This window comes from Trichoplusia ni, chromosome 22 (genome assembly GCF_003590095.1).
Source record: "Trichoplusia ni isolate ovarian cell line Hi5 chromosome 22, tn1, whole genome shotgun sequence".
Lineage (NCBI taxonomy): Eukaryota > Metazoa > Arthropoda > Insecta > Lepidoptera > Noctuidae > Trichoplusia > Trichoplusia ni.
In genome coordinates, this window is record NC_039499.1 from 2,358,132 (window position 1) to 2,371,576 (window position 13,445).

Below are 13,445 nucleotides of genomic sequence, written 5' to 3' on the forward strand. Positions count from 1 at the left end.
AAACTACTAGCGCCATCTATTACAATAAATGCGAACTATCAAGGCAACTCGACTGGCCTGTGATTGGTCGAAAATGACGTGGTCGTCACCTTGACAGCTGAGAGAGATGTATAGGGTGATGTTAATGTTAGAGAGAGAGAAAACAATAACAATGAGGCATCGATTCGGAGGTCAGCCGCGCATGTCAAGTGCATTTCGATAAAAATAAATTGAGTTGCGAGTTGTGTTGAACGTTACATATTGACTGATAACGTATCTATGCTGTGCCGCGTATTGTGAAGATGAGTGATGCCTCTAAATATGCGAAACCAAAGGAATTATGATATTAAGGTTTCATTTTATGAAAGAAATAAGTTGGTAACTGCAGAAAAACTAAGTATGCTGTAATGAAAAATTGAGGAATTAAATGTTGAACGGAAATTTTGGACTGTCTTCGATTAAAATTGGATGAAGGCTTGATGGGTGACAATAATAGGAAATAAATTGCTATAATTAAAATTAAAAAAAAAGATACTTGACAAGTTGTCTGTTCTAGGAACTTTGTTTAACTTATCTTTCGTCTTTAGGTATTTCTTAACTGTTAGTTAGTAAATTTAAAATACCAAACAAAGGAATTGTATGGGATAACGTTGCCTAATTACAATATGTTATTAAAATATTATAAAAAAAAACAGGTCAAAAGCGAGTCAGACTTTCGACTCGTGAGGCTTAAATACAAATAGGCTAAAGGTGAAGAAATTGTTAGTTAATAGGCTAGAGGTAAAAAAAAGGTTTTTTGGCACCCATCAATGAATTCATGACCGGAATCGTACCATCCCGTTGCTTAACCTCGACCTTTATATTTTACTAGCTGTTGCCCGCGACTTCGTCCCCGAGGGTAAAAGATATAAGTTATGGTTTAAACCTGCCCTGTTTTTTTTTCACATTTTCCATTGTATCTTCGCTCCTATTAGTCGCAGCGTGATGGTTTATAGCCTAAAGCCTTCCTCGATAAATGGTCTATTCAACGCAAAAAGAATTTTTCAATTTGGAACATTAATTCCTGAGATTAGCGCGTTCAAACAAACAAACAAACTCTTCAGCTTTATATATTAGTATAGAGTATAGATGAGTAGTGGTTGTTATAGGGGTAGCAGATACATCATCTGTGAAAATAAAACTGTCTAGCCATCGTGGTTCATGAGATATAACTTGGTAATGGACTGATATATAGACAGACGAGCGGATAGCTTAGCCTTAGTAATAACGTCCCGTTTTACTATTTAGGAACGGACCCTTAAACAGAATAAAGTAAAAACAACATCTTAATTAAATCTCGCTAGAAACTTTTGTGCACACAGAACCAATTTGCCAACAAAACTTAATCAGTCCCAACATTCGCAAGAATGTACGGGCCGAGACACTTCTACGTAAATACTCGCTTACTTAATGTTGAACGTGGTTGATTGTTCAAACACAGATAAGTCACGAACCCATTAGTACTATACAACACATACACGATTCCCATAAGAATACTTACCTATCACCATCCCTTTCCATCACCCACAAACCCTATATCCCATCTCCCTCTCACTATCCTCTGCTATCCTCAATTAACAATTACTTAGCTTACTTATCAAGCAAATTTCAGCCTTATAAGCCAAAGAAAAGAGTTACATTTCACAAACGAATATTTGTGGAGTAAACGCGTAATATTTCGACATAATTTCAGTTTAATTCACAAATGCGAACGTGAATATCCCAGTACCAAAGTTTTGAAACTCACGAAAACTACGATACTCACTTTAAATGATACTGTTTCTCTTTCCTTAGTACTGTGTTAAACAAAGTACGCGATATAATGATTGAAGTGAAAACGTAGTGGGTGATGGTAGTTGGGCTCACCCTTAAGTGCTCGGATCGATCTGTTTCAGCTGCCGGGTACACAAGGTATTATATTTCCATGGATTCGACTTATTGAAATACATGGAAATAAAATCTCTGTGTACATGAGGAAATTAACTTTTGAACAATTTCAACAATGTGCTTTAAAATTTGTATTAATTTAGCAGGTTTGACGGTGGGTTTTTGAAAGAGAAATCAGATTTTAATAGGCTACACCTAATGAAACTATGTTTTGCTTGTACATTTATCCAAAACATGTGTGTTAATGAGTGATAAATGACGTCGCCGTTTAGATTGGAGATTACTAAGTAAAATTCCTAAACATGTAATCAACATAAATATCAACAGTATAGATGAAATAGGGTCATATTAGATAAGTAAAATTACAAAAACACTTAAAATGAAATCAATTTATTGCTATGTACCTATGCCTATATCACTGACATTTGGTCAAACAAATATTTTGAGTAAAAATAATAAGAATACATCACAAAAATGGACACATCGCAGAAAACACATTATAAATCTTTATCCTCATCGTGGAAATCTCGTCTACGTGTGAACCAGTTTTCACTCAAACGCGCTCCTCACACACCGACACACACTACCAAAACACCGTGACGTTGAACTACGCACACACGTTTAAAGTTACATGCAATTCTCGACCTTATAGCCTTAGGGTAGCTCTCAATGTGTCCTATATAACCAATCCCTTGGATAACCTCAAAAATACAGTTTTTGACCCGGAGACATCATAGTATCGACTATGCAGTTTCCCTGGACTTTTGTAGTTATTCCTTGTATATAATAATAGTGATTTGTTTACATTTTGTGTGCGTTTTGTGTGGTGTGGGCGGGTTGATATGGTGACTCGGTTTTGGGACATTTTCGGCCAATATTCGGTTGGGTCTGGATGGAGGCAGTTGTAGGATGTGTTGTGCAGTGCGATAGTCGTTTGTGCTTATGATAGTGTCCGTGTTTTAGTTCGTAAATGTGGTGAGTGATTGTACCGGCCTCTGTAGAGAATGAGCGTAAGTACATAACCTATAATAAGTTATATTAAATTTTAACGATAAACTTTTTTAAGATTTATCAAAGTTTTTGGTGGGTTTAAAAGATATATTTTACCGGCTTCTTATCAAGTGTATTCTTATTCTAAATAACCTTGTTAAAAATAAATCGTGCAATTAAAAATGTAGAGTTAGGACTCATTGCTTTTTATTCGAAAATCTTTTCAAAATGTTACTTTTTAATTATCTACTAAACATTAATATAATTACTGTCCTATTATCTAGTAGTTCAAGGTGATATTATCTTATCAGTTGATCGTGATAAGAGAGTTCGGGAATGTATGAATAACCTCTGTTGCCATATGGATTAATTCTGATGAAAATATTTGGGAATAGATTCCGTCAGAAATTGTACTATCATATTTGATTTTGCCGGAATGTGAATATTTTCTTTCCTCGTACCTTTTCTTGGATTATAGAACCTTCTTGGAGGAGTGTAGGAAAATCTTTTTGTTGGTTATTGATACTTAAGAACTAATATTTATATCCATAAGGTCGATTTTCCTATTACTTTATTATTTTTGTACATTTGTATAAGTGGTTTTTTTATTAGATCTAAATCAAAAGCTTACCAGACTGATTTCTCCCTCACATTCCGCTGGTTGGTAAAATTATACATGATGTAAGATTTTACCAGCTCAAACGCTGGATCGTTCTACTCCCATAAGCCACTTTCTAGTCTTTTGGTGTGACACTAAGCATCAGAGAATCAAAATTTTCTTTTATTTTTATTTTAGAAGGTACCTTTTTATCGTTAAGGCGCCTTGGCATGATCTTAACACGTAAAAAAATACCTTTAATTATTTAAAACCAATTCAACCAACACAAAATAGACTTTATTCCAAACATTAATAAGTTTAATTTCAGTTTCAAACATTCTGTAGTTAAGGTAAATTTCCTAACTATCTATCAAAATTCACACGGAATAGGGAATAGAGTATACATAATTCAGGGCTGTTGTGTTGCTGAAGCTGTGGTGGTGCGCCGCCCGAGGAATTAAGGGTCTCTTTATAAAGAGGATAGAGGTGTATCTTTTATCAGTAGCAAATGTATGAGAGACAGATATTTGTTTGTTGAAGATTAGCAATTGTTTCTTTTTCATGATTACTTAGCTGGTTGCAGATGCCTAATTGGTCTTTTTGAATGCGTGACTACGAAGATAATTTTGGAATAAGTTTTTGTATAGGTATGATGTGTGTAAAGTTTTAAGTTAATTTGCACTCATTAATTATGAGTTTTTGCTTGTTTTTGCTCCTTTTTTGCTCCTTTTGTTTTTTTTTGCTTTCACTAGCTTTTTTCGATAAAATACAAATTATTGTTTTCGTTTTGGAAAATAGATTGATTATGTACATTCGCTTGTAATAAGGTACGTTTAGGAGATAAGATAATCCTACAGTCCCATTTATTATTTAACACTAGTTAACACACATAATAGTGTTTACACATAAAAATAGTCTCTTTCTTGCCATATACCTATAGATTACGAGTAAGATACCTATCTGCAAACAGAAACCATGAATTACAGAACAGCTGTTGATATAAATTATTGAAGCCGTGTTAGATATTGTGTGTCAGCAAGAGAAACTGCAAAAGAATATCGTCGCTTCTTGAAAAATACATTTATTATTAAAAACTACTCTTGTGTCGGCAACTATACTAGGTCGATATTACTTCTATATAAATATTTTAGGCAGAATCGTAGATGAATTTGGGGTAACCTTTGCCTTCTACACACAAGCTAGAAATACTGCTACTATTATGACACAGTAAAATTCCGCCAATAAGTCCGGTTAACTAGTTAAAACCTGCGTTGAAACTAACTGCAAAGAAAACGTCAAATATATTCCAAGTCGCAGGGAAAAACTCTACCTACTATAAACACTGCCTACTCTTACACGCCATTATCCTAACAATTTATACAACAATATACACATACTAAAATATGTATATATGTACATTTGTAAACCTCCACATGACGCCTCCATTCCCTAAGGTAGTACCCAGACATGTTATATTAAACAAGGATCTACAACGTCAAAACAGAAATAGAAAATAATTGATACTTTGACTAAAGAGGTTATATTTTGTTAGAGAAAGCTTCACTTGATAAAATGATTTCACTATTTCAGACTTTATCAAAAATATTAATATTATATCAGGTATATAACTTATTTTTATGGAAATGATGTATTAATTCCTAAATATCCCAAATAAATTTAAGAAAATGTAAAGGGCTCAAAATTATAACTCAACGAAAAATACCATCACATTATTAAAAAAAAGGTTTTGTTCATGACTAATGCTCTAAACACAAAAGTATACAGCTGTTCTTTTAAAGTGAAATCTAAAAAAAATATTTCTTTCTCCAAAAACAAGAAAATTTAGTCATGAAATCCGAACAAATTTGTATGAAAAGTAAACGCTGAGACGTTAACTAACCACATTTTAGACTCGTTCGCAATGTTTGCAAACTTAATATTAAACTTTTTCCTTTGGAAATTCCACAATTTAGGTAAGCTTATGAACTTAACTATCTCTCTACTTGATTTTTTTTCTGAGAACTTTTATTCGCACTCATTTCGGTACTTTTCTTCATAATCCATACTGGTTGTACCAGAGAATGTTGTTTGGCTAAATAAAATGAGTTTCAGAGAACTAAAAGCAATAGGGGTACGAATAATAAATGTATGCACACGAAGTTTAGAACTCGGTCGAGCCGTTTCGGGGAGTTCACTTTCGTTCCGAAGATTTTTTATTTTTTTATTTAGTATATCCTATACTGCTGTACGTGTGTAGGTCACTAAACTCCTAAACAGCTGGACCAATCCAAATAAATTTTATGCCCTTTTAGGCACCCTGGATGGTCTAAATACACAAATGAGGTAAGGAAGAACGCCCGGTAGAAAGAAGTTCACCGAGACAGCTAGTGTTATATAAGTTATCTTTAAGCATTTACATTGTAAGTAAAGCAATTATTCTTTCGACACGTGTAAGACATCGGCCGAAGATGTGAAGGGAAGAAGGTTTTAGAAAAGTACCCATATCGAAGCACTTATCTTTACATTCCGTCATATAAGACATTATAGATTTTCTTTTGTGTCTCTCGGCTCCTTACGCTTGCCAGTATCCGGTCCCATAAAAATATACTGGGACAATAGGGTTTGGTGTCTTTTATTAACAATGCACAATGGTTTAAGTAATAGTAGTAGATAATAGTGTACTGCGGTATGTAATTCGCAATTGTGTAAAGATTTCTTCCAATCCAATATGGACAAGCAGTATGCGATTCCAGTTTGCGTTTTGGAATCCAAATTCTCAGGCATCAGAACAAATATCTTTTAGCTATTGCTTGCAGCTTCACCCGCCTAGATGTCGGATAAAGCTGCAGAAATATTATCCTCATTTAACGATGTCCGATTAAAGTAGCCTATGTGTTAATCGAATGTGTCAACTACCTCCGTAACAAATTTCGGTTAACCCCAACACCTTCGCATTATAATATTAGTGTGATTAACTTAAATACAATTACAAACAATTATTGCGTTCTCCATTATATTTAAGACTGTCAAGGTCCACGGAACCGGCTGAGCCACGGTCACCAGTGTATCATATCTCTCATTAATACGTCAATTAAGCAATCAATATCAATCATTTAGCGTATCTTTACGGCAGGGATGTGATAGCCTTTTAAGGTAATCAGAGAATTTTAACAGTAAGTAGTTGATTTTTTTTTATACTACAGGAGTTAATTGATCACTGCGAGAGCTGTGGATTAATTATATTATTGGAATGAATCGAAGGTCGTTTGATAAAATTGAGGCCTTTTTTTTATCATTTTGGCTTTTTAGAGTGCCGTGTTCAAAAAGTAAAAGCGAAACCTTATTACTAAGGATGTCTGTCCGGCCGTCTGTCACAGGCTCTCTTTAACGACGTAAATAGTTTTTTTTACACATGATGTATTTCTATTATTAACAAATTAATATCGAGGATAAGTAATAATTGGTATGGCCATAATTATTTTGGTGTCACAAATTTTCATTTTCTTTGCAAATTTAACATAACCCTCAATGTCGCAAGTCCGTTTCAAACTTAACCAGTTTTATTGTTATATGAAACACCAACCGATTGGCACTGCTTGGAGATAATAGGCAATCGCCGTTTCGCTGACGGAATGAAAATCTAATGACTTCAATTCACTCAGAAAGAAGTGGACGTGTGGTAGAGGATACGTCAAGCTTACTATGACTAAATTCATCCCGACCTTTTACGAAACCTTAATATTGTTTACGCATGATCTGCGCGGCTCTGGGGTCCATATACCTTAGACAGGTATACTCTTACCATAGAACAATATTTAGGACGCCTACATATTTAGAACTTTGAATAGCTCGGTACTGTGGGTTTGCGATAGTAGGTGAAATCAGGATTTAACACAATTTGGAGGAGTTTGATATAAAACTATACTGCTGATATAATATATGTATTTTTCAATTTCTTGATTATCGTATGCTTCGCAAGAAAATAAATTGATCAAATTACAGTGAATAGATATTACCCCTGACGTCACGTGTACAAATTTATCGCAAGTCCCAATCCTAAAGTTTGAAATAGTTTCTCCATGTGTATTGCAATTGTTTAGATAAAAGCATTCATTTTAATATTTTTAATTAGCTATTTTACGAACAATTGTATTAAATAATGGCATGTCGTGTCAAGCCATATTTGATACATGAAAATTGAAATAATTGTATTTTATCCATTACAATTTAATACAGTACCTATACACGCTTTCTGTAATAACTCAATACGTTATAACGGATGTTAAACATTGATAAAGGGTATCACGCAACTCAATTATAACTTATTCATTTTATGTTGTTTATGTACCAATGTTAAATGTAAATTATTAAACAATTCGGTCTACTTTGTTAATTGTTTGATGATTCATATTCTGATCCTGAATTTGAATAATTTATTTATTTGTAAATAAGTCAAGACGAGGTGGGTAAACCATGGTTATGAAAGGCTACGAAACCATTACAAAAATTGTATTGAGTAACATAAATTTCAAATCATATAAAGAAGTTTTATATTTTGTCTGTTATTATTTCAACGCATTGTTTTGTTTTGGTAAATCAGAGATGTAGTGTAGATAAGTGCCATTTCTGCGAGCGCAAACGCTATTTATTCTTTATTTTTACTAAACGCTGCGCCCACCTGCCTTTCCCAAGATTTTTGCGCGTAATGTTTCACAAACATTGAAATCACATGCACAAAGACGCCCAGACTCTGAACAAGAATTTGAGGATCACGGAGGGAATCTAAACCGAGACCCGTCGCACTCATTGGGTTTAAGAGCTGACCGCTCAAATATGTATAAAGAATATAATTCCCATGGAATCTACATTTTCTATTATAAAGACGACAAGATTGACAGCTTAGACTCTCTGTTAAACTTTTGAAAGACAGAATCATTCTTTCGAGTCATTCCAAGCACAAACGAATGACAAAACATCGGTCGTTTATATATCTGTCATTCCAATACGACCTTGTATAACGACAGTACCTATCGTAAACGTCCAATCTCAAAGGACAGGTTACATTACATTGCGTGTTTATTACTGCGGAGTATTTAGTGCCGCTTTGTTTGCCACGCAACGTAAAACGTATTTATGTTAGCGCTTATTGCTCCGTAAAGATTCTAATTTGAACTTGGTACGTTGTTGGTTGTCTTGTAAAGAGTTTTGTATACAAGTCAAAGTAGAAGTTCTGTCGTGTTTTAATTTTCGTATGAAAGGCCTTTTCATAAACTCGTAGGTATACTTTTGTTTCTATAAACGAATGAATGTCGAATGCTTTAGAGTTTAAAAGATTCTATCGGTATGCCTACTCTATGGGATAACTGGGATGTATTTTGGAATATAATCCCCTCTACGACTTAATACTATTCGGCCCATTCCAATGGTTTTCATTAAGCCTTAACCGAACTTACAGCTGATATTTTTATAGAAGCAGTTTTAATCCTGATTAACAAAGTTTTTAATGAACGTACATTATTTACGATGTTTTAAAATTATATGTCCGTAAAGTAATTTATACCTTCCTGCTTTGGAATAAAGAATATCATGGGAGAATTTTTTTTTACTAACTTAAAATCATAAATTTTCGTCAAACTTACTTCTTCACAGTAAGGTACCTTTTTATAATATAAATTAATAGTAATCTATTCGTTTAAGATATAAAAAGCAAATCATTAATCTTTTAAATTATTGCTACACAATTTTTGACAAACTACAACCAGACATAGGTACACTACTTGCAACGTTTAAGTAACATTTAACTTAAACGCAACTTAAGCTGTAAAAGAAACATCGTAACTTGTAACTAACTAACAAAGTTTCCTCAATAAATATATTCTTGGGAGCAACTGGGCTTAATACATATTTGGACAAGGGTCGCGCGGCCTCGGAAAAACATTCCTATCCTAAACCTGTCTTAACAGATAAGCTGTGAGCGAAAGAAAGATGAATCTGGAGACTTGGCACCTTCTCATAACTTTGTGACAAATGAGTATTCTATTTTTTTATTTAAGATTATTATAATTTCAGTTTAAATGTGAATGTTGTTTTCATTACAATTTGCGAAGGTTAGGATTTCGTGCTACCGTCAAGGTTATCAGCGAATTATCATGGTCAACTGCAACAGAATTCAGTTTAGGCAGTTTTGGCTATATCAAGGACAATGGTTTCAAACATTTTATTACAAAAAGGGGCGTGATTAAAAGCAAATTAATCGACTTTGCAGTCTCTAAAAGCCAGATTCTAAAAACTAGATTAAGTCGCACTGTTTTCTTAATATCTAAACGGATTAGGAAACGTCCGTAGAACTCTATAAAGGAACATCATGTATAATTGAAAATCAGTTCGGCCGTTTGAAATAACAATTATTTAAAATAAAAATCACGTAAAAAAGTTGATGAACCTTTTTGAATCTCGACAAATCCAAGAGCCAAGTATCCGGTTGGAAAGACGAAAAACTGAAGGCCTTTCAACTTGTCTCAAATAAAAACCTCACGATATTGATTTCCGAATCGGTGTAGATAATTTTTTGACCTACTTAACATTCTCTCGACATTTTATCTTTTGAAATACTTTTCACAAAGTATTTTCAGTTATACAGACATTTATCGATGTCAATATATCGATTAGATCAATGCCTAAAACTTTTCTATTCGTTAATGAGTTAGTGACACATGTATAGGCTAATATTATTATTAAGATTAATGTCGTAATATCGTCTTAAGTGAGGGTAGAGTAGTAATAATAATTATGTCATCTCCGCCCATCGAATTCGATAACGACCAAACCGAAGCCTGTCACCCACAGGCCGAGAGTTCAGGGGACTATTACTGCCTCTGAGGGTCTATCCCCATTGAGGCAGTGACTGTGCGCGACTCTATCTAGTTGCTTGAAGGTTCGTAGAGTGTCGCGATGCCTGGTTGCTTTCAAATGACTGAACTTTTGCTCACATGGATAAAATTTAAAATTATTTGTAATTTAGTGTTACTCACGGCTTCTCCTAAGCTGGAAGTCGGCTAGCTTCAAAAACAGGACTCTGTTAGCCAATGTAGCGTTTTTCAATCCAAAGTATCAGTCAACAATTTCATCGAAAGCGGCCTAGCCGTTTTTGCGAAGAGAACAGTCTAAATTTCTATTACAGATTCATTTGTATCAAAATTAGAGCATGTACCTAGATTCGCTATATTATATTAATTTTCTTTCATACTGATAACATTATCGTATCTTATCAGTAATTTATGAATCCAATATTAAATACATTACGCATCCTACCCACAATATTGATAAATAAGCCGATCGACAAAATTAAAGAATATCTATCTGACCCGACAAACGTTTGGCCATATAAATAATCGGGGGGAAAGAGTTCTGGAACTGTTCTGAAGGGATTGAAACTTGGGGTGTAGAAATAACATAAATTCTGAATTAAAAAAAAATGTTGTGCGCCACCCTTATTAATAAATTGTAGCCGAACCTCAGATCGACTACAATATTATATGAAAATCAGTCAAACCGTTTCGGAGGAGTATTGTAAATAACATTGTGAAACAAGAATTTTATGAGTGAAAACAGAGAAAATTTAGCAAATGTTCGAGGAAGGGGGACTTGCAAATTTTCGTACATTAAGTACGAAGTAGAATGCGAACCTCCTTGGAGGCTCTAGCTCACCTAGTAGGCAAATAATAATCTTGAAGTAAGACTGGCACAAAATTATGAAAAGGAGACGCTACTAACGCCCTGTAATGTGCCATCCCGCTCCCACACCTGTCACAATCTAAGTGGTGGAAGGAGGCAGGCAGCCTGTATGTCTATGCCCTTAAAGTTGAAATTTTAAGGGTCATGTACTTACGATTTTATTTTGTAGAGTGTTTACGTTATTTCTGAAGTAAATTGAGTATGAAATGAGAAAACGCGCCGCGATGATGAAACTCGATTTCGGGATTAATAATCAATTGATGTTCATCCATACTAATATTCCATACTAATATTATAAATGCGAAAGTATCTCTGTCTGTCTGTCTCGCTTTCACGCCAGAACTACTGAACCAATTGTAGAGTTAAATGTAGAAACAATATCTTTTGAATCCCGACAATTTTAAAATTTGAGTGTAGAGTGGTATAAACGAATGCAGGGTATTTCTTTAGGCTGGCCTTTTGTGGAAAGTACCAGATCGATCCGAGCAAGCCTGTGCCAGCAAGCGGTATACATGCTAACGAATTTATTTCATTCGAATTGAAATCGATTTATTACCTGCTCCAGCAGCGCATATTGACACGTTGACATGAGTTGAAACTACATTCGATAAACCTACTGTCTATTATAAAATCGATCGCTATTTGATCCAGGTTATGTTCAATAGCATTTCTGTACCAAATCTAAAATCGAATTACTTTTAAAAATTAGAACCAAACCAGGGCCCCGATTCTGCTATTTTACAATGGCCGATGAATGAATGGATTAAAATTCAAATTATTCCTATTCTCTTCAGCATTATGCCAATACAATAATTGGAAGTTAATCGTATTGACCTTAAGAGTACCGACCCATACTAAATTTCCAATTATTGTCTGGAAAAATTCTTAAGAAAATACGAAAATTGTCATTTTAAGCCAAATTTCATTAATTTAACGGCCTTTGTAAACAGCAGAATTGGAACCCTGATATCCAAACATTGATTTAAGCTAAAGCCTGGTGGTCGAACACGTGCTCATGTATCTAGGTACCGTGGGTACACGTGCGGATTAACAGGGTCGGTAGAATCTGGTGCTAGTTAACAAAGGAATAGAGAACTAATGGACATGAAAATGCGTACTTAGATATTAAATTTGTTTAAGCGACGTAGAGGAACAAACAAAAGTGAATAAAAAAAATGTTTAAAAGTTGGAATGTAATCTTTCCATAATATTTTGAATATCGAACGAATTAATACCGAAACACATTACTGGTTTTATCAAAAAAGATATACACTTTCAAAATGTATATAAAAAAGAACAACTTTAATACAATTCGAAGTTGAAACGTTAATTGCCGCCGTATTTAGAAATGTTTATGAATAAAGTAGTTCATAATGACAGTAACATAATGAATGAACGAAATGATTCAAAGAATTCTGATAAAATCTTGCTGTTAAACATTTTCTTTTGACGGCTTTAATTCGTGTGACCTTTATAACAGGAAAATAATATGAATCAAATAACAGTAAATAGATTAGGTTTCTTTCTTTTTAATTTTTCGCTTTGACAAGAAAAATATTATATCAGTGTATTTTTTGTCATTGAGCAAAATATTTCTATTATTTTATAATCCGTAGGCGTTCGTAATACGATTAAGCGGCAAAGGGCGTTTTGGCACCTATTCATGAAATTATATTTAAGAATAGACTTTAAAAGTTCACTTCAAAAATTGCTAAACTAAATCTTATACACTTGATTAACAATCATAAAATTTAAGACTACATTTAAAATGATACAATTACGTACTCAAGAGATGTTATGTTCAATTCACTTGCTACTTACTACAGCTAAAATAAAATCGTCTTTGCCCTAAAGGAGTCGCGGATAAACAATTCAAACCGACTTCAAAAATCCCGAACTACCCTAATTCCAAAATCAACACCACGAATCAATACAATCTAAATAGTCACGATCACTTTGTCAATGTTCCCCTTTTCACCCCATCACCAGTTGAATGTGACATTGACCTACATTCGGATAGGGGAGACAGGGGACTACTCGACCCGCTAGAAATAAAATGCTATGTAAATGTCATTTCTTTTTACTTTGCATGCATATTGGCTGGATAATAGAATCTGTGACGTCACATAAATCAGTTTAGCGTTGGGTTTGAACTATATTGTATTCGAATATGGAATGAGATTTCGAAATTATCAATTAGAATTTTGTTTTTCTTTTT

The 13,445-nt window shown here is 33.9% G+C and overlaps 1 protein-coding gene across 1 annotated transcript in view; it reads left to right on the top strand.

Moving 5' to 3' along the window:
- The first annotated feature begins 1,739 nt into the window (after nt 1-1,739).
- The window catches only part of LOC113504460 (ras-related protein Rab-37), an 86,122-nt gene continuing 74,416 nt past the window's right edge, over nt 1,740-13,445 (top strand). The window contains exon 1 of the mRNA XM_026886750.1: nt 1,740-2,915. Within this exon, the coding sequence (XP_026742551.1) occupies nt 2,910-2,915 (6 nt within the window). The 5' untranslated portion in view covers nt 1,740-2,909. The remainder of the gene's footprint in view (nt 2,916-13,445) is intronic.